The 15,230-nt window shown below is 42.7% G+C and overlaps 1 protein-coding gene across 7 annotated transcripts in view; it reads right to left on the bottom strand.

Annotated features, from left to right (window-relative positions):
• The window catches only part of LOC143942800 (NACHT, LRR and PYD domains-containing protein 3-like), a 415,453-nt gene that overhangs the window by 238,693 nt on the left and 161,530 nt on the right, over nucleotides 1–15,230 (bottom strand). For all 7 annotated transcript variants that reach the window (XM_077464200.1, XM_077464197.1, XM_077464199.1 and 4 more), the window contains exon 6: nucleotides 14,333–14,398. In XM_077464200.1, coding sequence (XP_077320326.1) covers nucleotides 14,333–14,398 — 66 coding nt within the window. The remainder of the gene's footprint in view (nucleotides 1–14,332; nucleotides 14,399–15,230) is intronic.

Raw genomic sequence — 15,230 nt, 5'->3', positions numbered from 1 at the left:
TTTTTTTGCAAATCTTTATGATTTGCACCATAGCTTGTAGACTCTATAAATTTCACACAGATCATATAATATGCAAAAATGTGGGTTATTTTTACCAAAGATGTGTAGTAGTATAAATTGTGGCCAAAATTTATGAAGAAATTTTGTCACAGAAACGAAGAAAAATTCATTTTTTTTCAAAATTTTCGGTCTTTTTTCATTTATAGCGCAGAAAATAAAAAACCAAGAGGAGATCAAATACCACCAAAAGAAAGCTCTATTGATATGAAGAAAATGACAAAAAAATCATTTGGTTACAGTGTTGCATGACTGAGTAATTGTCATTCAAAATGTGAGAGCACTGAAAGCTGAAAATTGGTCTGGGACTGAGGGGGGTTTAAGTGCCCAGTAAGCAAGTGGTTAAAGCCTTCCAACTTTTTGGATACATATCCAATCTGAAGATCAACTATGTTGACCTATCAGTATGGAACAACAGACCCCTATCATGGTTTGGAAGTGCGGCTGTAGTTAAAATGGTGGTGTTACCTAGAATCTTATACTACTTTCATACCCTCCCGGTGTCACTCCCCTGCCAATTCTTTAAATGCTTGAGGGCCATGATTCGCACTTTTAGCTGGATGGGGAGAAGGTCACGGATAAAATTTGACACCCTCACCAAACCCAAACTGGCAGGAGGCATAGGTCTTCCAGACTTCACACTTTACCATTGCGGGGTTCACCTAACTAGAATTCTGGACTGGAATTGCCATCAGGGCACAAGGACTAGATCTTCTTAAAGGAGGCGGTTTCTGGCTTGCCTTTGAGGTTCACTTCCTGGATCCCTTGGGGGAAGCTACCGCAGGAAGTACAAAATCATCCCCTTATAGGGACGACGTTAAAAACTTTTCACAAGATAGTGAAACACCACACACTGTCCTCTGTGCCGGGACCTCTCACGCCCATCACTCGCAAGCCGGATTTCCTTCATATGTGACGAACGCGGGTGTCAGATCCCTGCCCTCCTCGCTAACTGTCGACAAAGGACCGGCCAACCTCACACCCCGCTGTCAGTTACGTAACAATGCCACACTCAGCTGCACCCAGCACAAAGTTTTTCCAGCTTGCGGGACCACAATCCAGGTGCGGGCAGCCTGAGAGCGATTGTCACTGGGCTAATTACACAATTAACCCTTTAACTGCCACCACCCCCGTTTAAAAGACAGAGCCGGGGGGACTCGTAATTTTAGCAATACCAATTATAAGTTTAGAATAAGCGCCTGCAACACACACTGCCACCACAGACAGGTCTGCTCAGTGCCTTACTCTACCACAGTAGCGCCCTTTTAAGAGACAGGTTAGTTTATAGTTTGCATCAAGAGCTTTAAAGACAAGGTTATCACTTTTCAACATAAGGGTTTATTATGAAAAGGTCAAGGTTGGTGTGAATAAAACATTTACAGAAAAAAGGATGTTTCAAAAAATAAAGACAATATACAGCCACAAAGAAATAAGGTAGAATTGGGAAGGAAGAATACTTGCAATTAATGTCCGAGAGTTGATCAGAGTTCGATCGATGAGCAAAGGTAATCGGCCCTCAAACTTGGCAGATGTTCTTGCTTGGATGGTAAAAGGAGAACTGACCATTGCCTTGGCCTCTCCTCTTTTCTGTCAAATCAAAGGGGGTGTTGACAGCGACCAGTGACCAATCGTCTGGTCATCTTGTTTAGGGGTTGGTTGCTGGGAGGTGTCTACACTCATGACCCTGTCCCAGGCACACTTTATGATACATATTCATATCTCTGCCTCTCTATTTATTTATAGACTGCAGATATCCATTTTAGTGATCAGCATGATATTTGCTTCAAAACAAGTCCACACATGACAGGTTTCCCATTTCAGCGTTACCTAGGAGCAGTAAGGGGTCCCAGTGGCTTCCCATATGACCTGACATAGGGGTGTTTGGACTTGAAATGTTATCCATATTATGGCTGTGGCTGTGATTGCTTTGAAAGTTATAAAAAATTTTGAAGTTTCAAAACTTTACTAATCTGTCTGCAGTCTGTGGTTGGAAGTATTTACGATGGGTATCTGTTGGTTCTCTAAATGGAGAGGGTGACAGTTTTACGACAGGCCGGAATATCTTGCCAGGCAACTTGAGCCTTGTTTATTGACCTAGCCTGGTTCTGTTTCCTCTGCTAAGATAACCTTTTCTTTCCTTTTGAAAATGTAAAAGCTTTGGGATTCCTAAGACAAGGGAGGGGGAATTTCAGATTATTCTAAGGTCAGCCAAACTGTCATGGCTGTGTTCCAAACAACATGGAAACTAGTTGCAATATCTCCTGTCTCGGACGTGATATCGTTACACCTTCCAGAGCACAATTTGCAGCTGACCTCCCCTCAGAATCCACAAGAGCCCCTATTAGTGACACATTGCGTAGAGGCCAACAAGATTAAACCTTATGGAGTGCTGAATCAAGATTTGGGTGCTCCACCGCATTTTTCGCACTGGACCTTTCGCCAGATACATAACTACATTTCTATTTCTAGAGAGAAGCTACAGCTAATTAGGCCTCTGACTCCTTTTGAAAATATGTGCTTATCGGGTTCTCAGATATCTAAATCTACCTCTTTGATGTACGCCACATTGTACAATGATAGGGGCACTGAGCACTCAGGTGCCAGATCACTTTGGGCCAAAGTTCTTGATGTGGCCATTACTGACAAACAATGGCAACAAGCCACCATTTTTGCACATAAATGTTCTATTGGTACTAGATTCCAGGAAATGTCCTATAAAGTCCTTACGCAATGGTATGCCACGCCTGTAAAAGTGAGAAAATGGTTCCTGATGTGCTCCGATTTATGTTGGAGGTGTGAACAAGATAAAGGCAAAATGTTCCATGTATGGTGGGATTGTCCGTCATTGAGACCTTTCTGGGAGGAGGTGCGCAAATTAATCAAATCAATTACTGCTACATCCCTCTCTCTGAGTCCCCAATGCTGCCTATTACACATCACTGATATCTCCAAACGTTACAAAAAGTCGTTGGTGAGACATTTATTGAACGCTGCCAAAATTCTGATTCCTCGCCATTGGAAATCCAAAAATGCCCCAACCATATCTGAGTGGTTCAATTCAGTGACAGCCGTGCACCACATGGAGGAAACGGTGGCCATTGTGAATGACTCTATAGAAAAATGTAACTCTATTTGGTCTCCATGGGTGATATTTCGCTACTCAAACCAATACAAAGCACTGGACACAGGCTGAGATTGGGTAGTGGTTCCTGGAACTACGGGTTACATTTCCTGTCTACTGCGCCCAGAAGGATTGATCACTTCCTTACTTTATAAGAAGTTTCTTATATACTACTCTATGTGATATGTATGTAGGGTATATTGATACACTTTCACCTTGGACCTTTCTGTCCCTGCAGGTCCCCTACTTATTTTCCCCTCCCTCCTTCTCCTGCCCTCCCTCCCCCTATCTTCCCGTCCCCTTCACTTTTTATATGTGGGTTGGACAGATTGCACCTGTTATATGGATTTAATAAAGGCCAACTTGTGTGTGACAAATAATTTATCGTGAACAGCTGTTGCACCTAGTATTGGATATTGGTCACTACGGTTTATTTTTTGTTGCACTATTTTTTCTACTCTGTTATTTCTATGCAGATGTGTGCCTCTGCGTTAATGAGTTAATTGTTGACTTCTATCATCTGTATTCTGTAATTTCTTAAATAAAAATATTGAACTAAAAGAGAAACAGAAATGTCTTGGCCTGAAGAATCATAAGCTGATAACTGATGTGCCAACAAGATGGAACAGTGCATACGACATGGTCGAGAGGTTCTTAGAACAACAACCTGCAGTCTGTGCCACCTAGCTGTCTCCAGAAGTCAGAAAAGGAGAGTCCGATCTTTGCACTCTCAACAAAACAGATGTGTCAAATGCAGAGGACACTGTGAGTGCATTAAAGCCAATGAAGGATGCAACCATGCTGATGTCAGAAGAGCGCAATCCAACAGTTTCTCTCAGTGCCCCCTCTAAATGCACAACTCCTCCAGAGCATGACAAACACTATGGGAGACACACCCATGATCCATGAGATAAAGAATGGCATCAGAAACGATCTCCAGAAGAGGTACAACAGTGAGGCAGAGAAGAAGATCCTTCATACAGCCTCCGCACTGGATCCTCGCTTTAAGGGACTGCCTTTTATCCTCACAGAGGAGGAGAGAATGGAGATATACAAAGGAGTGACTGAGGAGGCTGCATCCTTGGAGGTAATTAAACTTAATTTGAATTTCTTGAAACAAACTGGAACTGTGTGGTGTGGTGTAACTTGTAAGCCATGCTTCTGAATCTGATGTGGTGCGGGAACTGCACCGTCCGTTTCCTGTGCTTTTTCATCACCCCATCAGAATCATAGGCAATTCACAATGTGTTTTATTTATTTTTTTTCTATTCTTTTTTGTTCAAACACAGATTACATCTAGGACACATGATGAGGATGAAGTTGAAGTGCCTAGAAGAAAAGAAACTCTGGAAGAAGAAGAAAGTTCACCCATCGAGGACAACCATTCTCCATCTCCTCCCAAAAGAAAGAGATCGCTGCTCATGACTTTGCTCGGACAGTCTTTCACTGACACTGAAGGTACAATAGAACCCAAAACCCCCTATGCCAAGGCTGAAGAGGAAATGGAAAAATATTGTAAAGCCCCACCTCTGCCTCTCACTGAGCACCCTTTGAACTGGTGGCATGAGCATGAGGTCACATTTCCCCTCCTTTCTCAGCTGTCAAAGCAATACTTGTGTATTCCAGGCACAAGCGTGTCTGCAGAGAGGGTTTTTTCCACTGCAGGAGATGTGGTAACTGCAAAAAGAAGCACCCTCAAACCAGAGCATGTGGATCAGCTAGTGTTCTTACAGAAAAATCTACACATTCCCAAATGCTAAGCAGCATTGCTTGCGCCTTGCAGTGATCCATTTTTTTTGTTTTTTCTATCATTTTTTACTTAGTGATGTTAGTCACATCCAGGAAGTGATGCTGTACTGTTGTTACGTATCTGCCTGCCAGTGCCCCTGCCCTGCCCACTGTCAGTCTACCACACCAGTGGTGTTAATTTCCCCTCTCCCTCCCGAGTCCCTAATCTATTCCCAATCCGTATGTTATTGTCAAGAAGACCTTATAACGACAGTTATGCCACTCTAGTCTAGCGCGCTGTCAACATCAACGCAGGCACACTGTTGTTGACTCAGACTCACTGGTGGTGGCAGGCTGGCAAGGTGGCTGTGGCAATGGCACTGGCAATTGCAAGCAAACAATGATGATCACAGTGAATATATGATATATATTACATTTGTTAGAACTTTTCTAGCACTGGAGGAGATGGAGAATGGTTTTCTAGTTCTATTCTAGTTCTATTCTATTTCTACTATTGCTACTATTATTGTGTGTCCAACTCCATTTTGAATTTTTAGTTTCGTGTTGTGTACCTAACTAATGGCATGTTTGTCACAGTGTGTCTGTCATGCTCTGTGACTGTCTGCCTGTTTTAGGGGTTTAACCTTCAACCAATTCTATATTTAATTGCAGACAACTGATGCCTGCCAAGCCACCAGAGGAAGGCAAATCCATGAAAGAATAATAATTGAATCTTAAAACCTGGAGTAAAACTCTATTGGATCACACCAATACACACAAAAAAAAAATCACACACCGTCTGACGTGTGTGTGTTTTTTCTTTGTGGTATTGTGTGTAATTCTGATCCCATAATGGTTTAACTCTAGGTTTTAAGCTTCAATTGATAATTTATTCTGTCAAGCATTTTTGGGCTTCCTCTAATGGTGGCGTGGCTTGGCTTCAGTTACAGGTGTATCGTGGTAGAGTGCAGGTATTTTTTACTTAGTGACTACTCGAGTGTCAGTCAACAAGCTTTTCTAGCACTGTGGGGAGATGGAGAGAATGGTTTATTCAAAAATGTGTCCATTAAATTTTCACACTTGATGTGTGTATAAATAAACTGTATGATGATTGTCAAATGTAAATTTTTGGGGGGTCAAGTTCAACTTAACCCTCAACTAAATAAATTCTAAAATTATATTTAATTCCAGACAACTGACGCCTGCCAAGCCACCAGAGGAAGGCAAATCCTTTGGAGAATAAACTGAACCTTAAAACCTTGAGTAAATTTAATCTTTATTGGATCACACAAATACACACACACAAGAGAGAAACCACACACTCACTGACCTGATGGCAATGAGTGGCTGTGCCAATGCCCATTACCTACCTGACTGTGGCCCACCCTTTCATGATTCTGATGTGTGTATTTCTGATCCCATAACAGTTTAGATCAAGGTTTTAAGCTTCAATTTATTATGTCAAGGATTTTCCAGCTTCCACTAATGGTGGCTTGGGTTGGCTTCAGTTACAGCCAGGTATATCGTGGTAGAGTGCTGGTAACGTTTTCTGACTGGGTGACACAACTCTGAGAGCTTATAACGCTGATCTAGGTTATCTGTGCTGTTAACTCACTGGGCAGTGGTGGTGGTGGTGGCATTGGCAAACAATCATCATAGTGAACCAGCAAGTTCTGCAACACACTGTGTGACTGTGTTATAGGTTCACTGTGTTTGCCACTCAGTCAGGAAGTGGAAGTGCTCTGTTTTATAGATGTAGGTGGTAGTGTTACTGTTACAAGTAGTTTACTTCTGCATAACAAATATTAAAATGTAAACTACTTTACCAGGCCAGCACTGTACTACACAACAGGTTTTGATGTCACAGTACTCTTTAATAAATAAATACTGTTGTCTGCTGCACTGTTCATGTTGTTCATGTTCAGACTTTGCTATAAGCAGGGAGCTTGGTGTAATTTGTTTAAATAGCAAATACAAATAAATATATTTCTTCAATTTCTGACTGCTTGCATTTATTTTTTGATGAAAAGTTGAAAATCATGGGCACTTGGGTATTAATCGTGATGCATCGCGCAATCGAATCGAATCGTGGACATGATAATGGTAATCTAATTGAATCTTGAGGTACAGTGGTGTGAAAAAGTGTTTGCCCCCTTCCTCATTTCCTGTTCTTTTGCATGTTTGTCACACTTAAGTGTTTCGGAACATCAAACCAATTTAAACAATAGTCAAGGACAACACAAAATGCAATTTGTAAATGAAGGTGTTTATTATTAAAGGTGAAAAAAAATCCAAACCATCATGGCCCTGTGTGAAAAAGTGATTGCCCCCTAAACCTAATAACTGGTTGGGCCACCCTTAGCAGCAACAACTGCAACCAAGCGTTTGCGATAACGTGCAATGAGGCTTTTACAGCGTCCTGGAGGAATTTTGGCTCACTCATCTTTGCAGAATTGTCCTAATTCAGTTACATTAGAGGGTTTTCGAGCATGAACGGCCTTTTTAAGGTCATACCACAACATCTCAATAGGATTCAGGTCAGGACTTTGGCTAGGCCACTCCAAAGTCTTCATTTTGTTTTTCTTCAGCCATTCGGTGGTGGACTTGCTGGTGTGTTTAGGATCATTGTCCTGCTGCAGAACCAAAGTTCGTTTCAGCTTGAGTACACGAACAGATGGTCGGACATTCTCCTTCAGGATCTCTTGGTAGACAGCAGAATTCATAGTTCCTTTTATCACGGCAAGTCTTCCAGGTCCTGAAGCAGCAAAACAGCCCCAGAACATCACACTACCACCACCATGTTTTACTGTTGGTATAATGTTCTTTTTATGAAATGCAGTGTTCCTTCTACGCCAGATATACTTGGACACACACCTTCCAAAGAGTTCCACTTTTGTCTCATCGGTCCACAGAATGTTGTCCCAAAAGTCTTGGGGATCATCAAGATGTGTTGTGGAGAAATTGAGACGAGCTTTGATGTTCTTTTTGCTCAGCAGTGGTTTTCTCCTTGGAACTCTGCCATGCAGGCCATTTTTGCCCAGTCTTTTCCTGATGGTGGAGGCATGAACGCTGACCTTAACTGAGGCAAGTGAGGCCTGCAGTTCCTTGGACGTTGTTGTGGGGTCTTTTGTGACCTCTTGGATGAGTCGTCGCTGCACTCTTGGGGTAATTTTGGGTGGCCGGCCACTCCTGGGAAGGTTCACCACTGTTCCATGTCTTCGCCATTTGTGGATAATGGCTCTCACTGTGGTTCGCTGGATTCCCAAAGCTTTGGAAATGGCTTTATAACCCTTTCCAGACTGATAGATCTCAATTACTTTCTTTCTCAATTGTTCCTGAATTTCTTTGGGTCTCGGCATGATGTGTAGCTTTTAAGGATCTTCTGGTGGACCTTACTGTGTCAAGCAGCTCCTATTTAAGTGATGCCTTGATTGTGAACAGGTGTGGCAATAATCAGGCCTGGGTGTGGCTAGAGAAATTGAACTCAGGTGTGGACAACCACAGTTATAGTATGTTTTAACAAGGGGGGCAATCACTTTTTCACACAGGGCCATGATGGTTTGGATTTTTTTTCACCTTTAATAATAAACACCTTCATTTACAAATTGCATTTTGTGTTTACTTGTGTTGTCCTTGACTATTGTTTAAATTGGTTTGATGTTCCGAAACACTTAAGTGTGACAAACATGCAAAGGAACAGGAAATAAGGAAGGGGGCAAACACTTTTTCACACCACTGTAAGTGAAGATGCGCACCCCTAGTGGATACATTATGTTACTTTATGGTGGCTTGTGTGTATAGACCTCCCAGCATGTTTTAGTGAATTATAAGCCTTTGTACACACGGTCGGACATTCTGACAACCAAATCCGACGGACAAAGTTGTCGGAAAATCCAATTGTACATAACGTGATGGCGTTATTTCGTTACGACGGGACTACATACAGGCTAGTAGCCAATAGCTTTGGTCTAGGAATTTGATCTGAGCATGCGTGGCACTTTGTCCGTCGGCGTAGGCTACACATGATCGGAGTATGTCCGATCGGAGCATGTTGTCGGAAAATTTTATAGACAAGTTGGAAAACTTGGTCCATCGGATATTCCGATGGAAACAGTCCAATGGAGACCACACACAGTCGGATTATCTGAAAATATGGTCCGATCGGACACATCCCGTCGGAATCTCCGACCATGTGTACAAGGGCTAAGTGTATTTTGTATATTATAGTGCATTATATTTTCCCAAAAATGTCTAATGAATTAAATTTTACTCTTTGTGATTTTGGTGCTTTGTTCCTCAGTGAGCCTCACTTTTCTCTGGGTCACCCATCTCTAGGGACCCATGTTTTGTTATATGTACTGTGATAGAGGTTAGAGGACAGCCCCATGCAACATTTATTACACGTAGTATTAGTAGACCTGTTTTTTTTTTTCCTTTTCTTTGTAAATGCAGTGGAGTACAGGAGATGGGGATGATGGGACTGTATAGGAGTACAGGAGATGGGGATGATGAGATTGTATAGGAGAAGAGGGGATGGGGATGATGGGACTGTATAGGAGTACAGGAGATGGGGATGATGAGATTGTATAGGAGAAGAGGGGATGGGGATGATGGGACTGTATAGGAGTACAGGAGATGGGGATGATGAGATTGTATAGGAGTATAGGGGATGGGGATGATGGGACTGTATAGGAGTACAGGGGATGGGGATGATGGGATTGTATAGGAGTACAGGAGATGGGGATGATGGGACTGTATAGGAGTATTGAGGTTGGGGATGATGGGACTGTATAGGAGCACAGGGGATGATGGGACTGTATAGGAAATCAGGTGATGGGGATGATGGGATTGTACAGAAAATCAGGGGATGGGGGAAGTCAGTACTGTATAGGAGTACAGGGGATTGGGGGATAGGGATGACAACAAGCATTTAGGAAGATATTCTGTTATGTAATGCAAAAGGATATTATTAAGGAGGTAATGATTGTCTCAGCTGTTTGGGGTGTGGCTGTATTCCAATGTTTTATTGTGTCTGTCTATTATGGGATGTGTATGTATATTAGCTGTGAGATTAGAGGGGGCAAATTCCTCCAACAGTTCTCACTGCTGATTGGACAGTCTACCCCACCCGGAATGCAAAGGTGGGGGAATTGTCCAAAGTATTACCTGTGTACATGTGTTTTCAATAAACAGTCTATGTTCAGCAAACAAAGGAGTATTGTCTTGTTTGTTGTGAGCAGTTTGGATTATCTGATATCTATATTCAGACTGGGAGGAAGTGGTATATGATGAAAGCACTCAAGCAGAGTGTTGGACGTTTCATTACATTGGTGGCAAGCAGTGGGATGTTTCCTGCAGTCTGGGACATCCAAACCTCCACCTGGATCCAAGGTCCAGATAGCAGGAGAGGTACAGATACCAGCTGTCGTGAAAGAGGAATTCAGAAGGTGGTTGTAAGAGATGCAGATAAAGCACAGAGGACCAGTATCAGAGCAGGTCCTGCTGGGATGGTATGATTCTATCCACTGGGAACTAAGGAAGGAAGCGCAAGCCCATGAGCAGCGACACCAGGGAGAAATTCTCTCCTACTTCCAGGAAAGGTACTGGTCGCCGTATGAAGTGTGAACGGTGTTTTTGGGGGAACAATCACATAAGGAACTAACCAGGCTGATCCAGGTGGAGATGCGGTTGGATGAGAGCTACAGAGCTCTCCGCTGGTATGTAGCCCAATTGTGCCCACGGACAGCGGGTGACACCATGACAAAAGCCTTTGACTATGGTGGCCTGAGGCTGTTATTAGAGAGGCCGTCACAGGACCCTGACTTTGGGAGTGATTTGGAGTGGCATTTGGAAGACATCTCAGCCAAGAATGGAGATCATGTAGACAGACTATGTGAGTTCACTCTGCCCGACTAATGAATGTTCAGAACAGCTGGAGGTCTGGGACCTTATTAGTTGACGTTTGATTGGGAGAAATGTGACAGACTCACCCAGAACAGAGACTTTTGGAGGGGACTGAATGCTAGCCTCTTGGCTATGGGCCCTGGCATTTGAGGGAGCTACAAGCATTTAGGAAGATATTCTGTTATGTAATGCAAAAGAACATTATTAAGGAGGCCATGATGGTCTCTGCCGTTTGGGGTGTGGCTGTATTCCAATGTTTTATTGTGTCTGTCTGCCTTGGATTTTATGAGATGTATGTATGTAGATTAGCTGTGAGATTAGTGGGGGTGAATTCCTCCAACAGTTCTCACTGCTGATTGGACAGTCTAACCCGCCCGGAATGCAAAGGTTGGGGGGGGGGGTTGTTCAGAGTATTACCTGTGTAAAGTATTGTCTTGTTTGTTGTGAGCGGTTTAGAATATCGGATATTTATATTCAGACTGGGAGGAAGCGGTATATGATGAAAACACTCAAGCGGAGTGTGGGACGTTTCTTTACATACCGATTTTTGAATTCCCATACTTCTCCTTTAAGCAATATATTTTTGTTCATTTAGCAGATTCTACTTAAATATCTCCTTTGCTGAATCATATAACACACCTTTATAAGATAAATATAAGTTTAAAGTGGTTTACACAAATCTTCCTATATAAATTGTACCTGTTTATCCTCCACCCTCTCTTCTCCACAGCCTTCTAAAACACACAGAACAAATGCTTTTTCTCAGTTCCAGCAGGAAGGTTGTAGGGATCTGATGTCACAACATGACACAGCATAGAAAGAATAGCTGACTGCAATTTGAGACCTGAGTGGATAGAGTAAGCATCCCCTCTGCACAAACACATAGGGACACATCTGAGGTGTGTTATGGGGCGGGGTAATCTCCTGGGATTCTGTGGTATCACGTTAGAGACTGTCAGAAATGATTGCTGCAGATAGAAGAGGAATGAGGCTCAGTTCACACTATTGCAAATCAGATGCGGGGAATTTGCATCAGCAGGAGATTGTGACCGACTCTCTTAGAGCCGGTTCACATATCTCTGTAGTGGGTCCGGTGCGATTTGCAGAAGCATGCTGTTATTCTTTTGGTCCGTTTCAGGTCCAAATTCAGCCCAAAGTTCAGGCTGAAATCAGACCTGAAACGGTGAACCAGGATGCACCAGACCCCTGCTGTGAGCCACATGCGGCTCATATGTGAACCGTGCCTGAGACAGCAAACAGAAATCACGCAAAGTGCCTTGGACTGCAGCAAGTACACCCTATAGAGGGATTTGTTAATTTTTCATTTCAGAGGTTTACAACCACTTTAAAGAGCACCTGTACCCAGACTAGGAACACCGGGGCTCATTCACATCATAACAGGTGAGCTGTGTTTAACTGCTTTAATCATTGCAGGTTCAATGCATAGACACAAAACAAATCAGTTACTATTTGATGCACAAATATCATGAAGTACACAAAAAACTAGATTTTTTTGTTACTCACCGTAAAATCCCTTTCTCGGAGATCATTGATGGACACAGCATCTTCTTCATTATCCATGACCATACAGGGTTTTATAGCCCCACTTACAGGAGTAGGACACTAGGTAGAAAAAACTTCAGCACCTCCTATGGGCAGTCCTCTCTGAGTATAAAACTCCCTCTCTGCTATAGGATTCCAGTCAGTCACAAAACTCCATAGAGGGGGTGGGTGCTGTGTCCATCAATGAACTCACAGAAAGGGATTTTATGGTGATTTACAAAAAAACTTGAGAAACAGATGCCGGATGTTGGAATGCTTAGGAGCCGCTAACCACCCTAGTGGAGCGCACCGTAACAGGGAAGGGAGGTTCCCCCCATGCTATCACGGGCACTGTAGAAACATCAGTATTCTTAAAGCCGGGTCTGTATGAGAGACCTCCCTCTACATGTCAGGCTCTGACACAAGGTATGCGACAGCCACATCCACAAGTGAGATTATCCATCAGCACATCTACAGGAACAGGACTGCCACCTTCAGGAGGGGGTACAGGGGGTATCAAGCTCCTGAGACTCCATAGGGACAGCACTACCCGACAGGTGCTGCTGTAACTAGGGACCCCAAGGTAAAGGAAAGAGACCACCCCCAGGCTACCCAGCAGAAAGGGAGATAGAGGGATACCAGGGGAGGACTCACCACAGGCTGCCATATGCTACTAGAAGTCAGCAACATGTCTCTGCCACTGTGTACCACTCAGAACTGAACCACCAGGTGCTAGGGGCCACTCCCAAGTCCTCTGACCCTCAGAAGCCAAGGGAAGGCTGCTGCTGTGGGCTACAAGAAAATGGCAATTCATGACCACCCTGAGCCAGCTCTCTCAGCCCATACTGGGTTAGGGAAAATGGGCACTGAGCATGGCAAATGCAGGATGTCTCAAAAAGTAAAGGTAAAATGGTGGCTGTGGCACCTGGAAAATAACTGCTGGACAAAAATAGCCACATGGCAGCCATATGAACCTATGCTGGACCCAGAGATCTTCCTCTCCACTGAAGTGGGGGGTTGTCACCAAGGGGTAACACTGACACAGATTATAGGTGCCCAGTCACATGTGTCCACCTGAGACATTTAACTCACTGGCCACCCCAGTCCAAGATGGGGCATAGTTGCTGTCGACTAAGAGCAGAGCTAGCGGTCTGTGTGTTCTCGCTGGTCAAACTGGGGTGACTATGACTGCTGATAGAAGATCTCCACATGAAAAAATCCCAGAAAAAGGAAAAAATAAGATAGCTATAAGACCACAAGTCCCAGTATAAAACAATACATCCATACTCCTGACACTAGGTATAATGACTGGAGGCCTATAGTAGAGAAGGGGTTTTAAGTCCAGGGAAGACTGTCCATAGGAGGTGCCAATGTTTTTTCTGCCTAGTGTTCTACTCCTGTAGGTGTTGCTATAAAACCATGTTTGGTCCTGCATAAAGAAGAGGCTGTGTGTCCGTCAATGAACATAAGAGAAATCTTCCTTTATCTTCATAGAATGCAAGAAGGTAAACAAAATCTTCAGACTTTAGAACCACTTTAAGATATTACAGATGATACCTAGGAATGTAATAAGGAATTCATAAACGCATATGCTGGGTTATGATGTCACAATACCTCACACAGAGAGAAGCATTCCGACATCTGAAGTTGTCAGGCTACAGTTTATAAAGGGAAATACAGAATACAGTGGTCCATTGGTGGGAACACATTTTATAGATCCATTTCCTGCAATGAGCTTCTGGCCGTGGAATAAAATGGAATACAATTTAGTATTCAAGAACTATGAACCTGGTAAGAGAAGACAGACCCCAGATCCAGTATAATCGGTGTACATCAATCATCATTATAATTTCTAAATATTCAGATCTAGAAGCCCCTCAGTGGAGTAGATGGTACAAATGAAGTGTAATTATTCCAACACCATCTCCGCACCTTACACAAAGTGATTCCTGTGATACATACGCTACAGGTTTTATTTACCTTTCAGCTCCGGAGTCAGGGAATGTCCGAATTCATCCAGCAGAATCAGATCCGGCAGATCCTCACCTATAGAGAGGAATATAAAATGATGGCTCTGAGTCATGTATGATTGAAGCTGACCTTTCACATACACCTAACTACACATTACAATTATGTCCACACAACAGAATATAACAAATCCTATGTTACATATAACATGTCAGAGTAAAGTTCTCCATATTCTGACCATATATAAATATATAGAAGTGATCTGATTAAGATTGTAATCTGAATAAGTGTATGGAATAGAGTTGGAGTGTGATATTGGAGTGGAGAGAGATAGAAAAGGCCTCTGTTCATATCTACTAGAAAGTTAGTGTGCTACAGTGTAGAGTGAAAATAGTGATAGTGTAGTGTTAGTGCAGTGCGACCATTCATTCTTATAGTTTAGTGTTTTGGGGGGTGTTTACTGCAGTATATTAACCACTTGCCTACTGGGCACTTAAACTCCCCTCCTGCCCAGACCAATTTTCAGCTTTCGGTGTTCTCACACTTTGAATGACAATTACTCAGTCATGCAACACTGTACCCAAATTATTTTTTTGTCCTTTTTTTCCTATAAATAGAGCTTTCTTTTGGTGGTAAACACTCTGTTTTTTTTTTTTTTTTTGCGTTATAAATGAAAAAAGACCAAAAATTTTGAAAAAAATGCATTTTTCTTTGTTTCTGTGATAACATTTTGCAAATTATTAATTTTTCTTCATAAATTTTGGCCACAATTTATACTGCTACATATATTTGGTAAAAAATAACCCAAATTAGTGGATATTATTTGGTCTTTGTGAAAGTTAGAAAGTCTACAAACTGTGGAGCGAATCGCACAAAATTGATCACATCTGATGTACTGGTGGCCTATCTC

The sequence above is a fragment of the Lithobates pipiens genome, unplaced genomic scaffold (genome assembly GCF_037356315.1).
Source record: "Lithobates pipiens isolate NorthernLeopardFrog02 unplaced genomic scaffold, aLitPip1_a1.2 Scaffold_30, whole genome shotgun sequence".
Taxonomy (NCBI): Eukaryota; Metazoa; Chordata; class Amphibia; order Anura; family Ranidae; genus Lithobates; species Lithobates pipiens.
The sequence above is the reverse complement of the archived record's forward strand: the minus strand, read 5'-3'. Positions and strand labels throughout refer to the sequence as shown.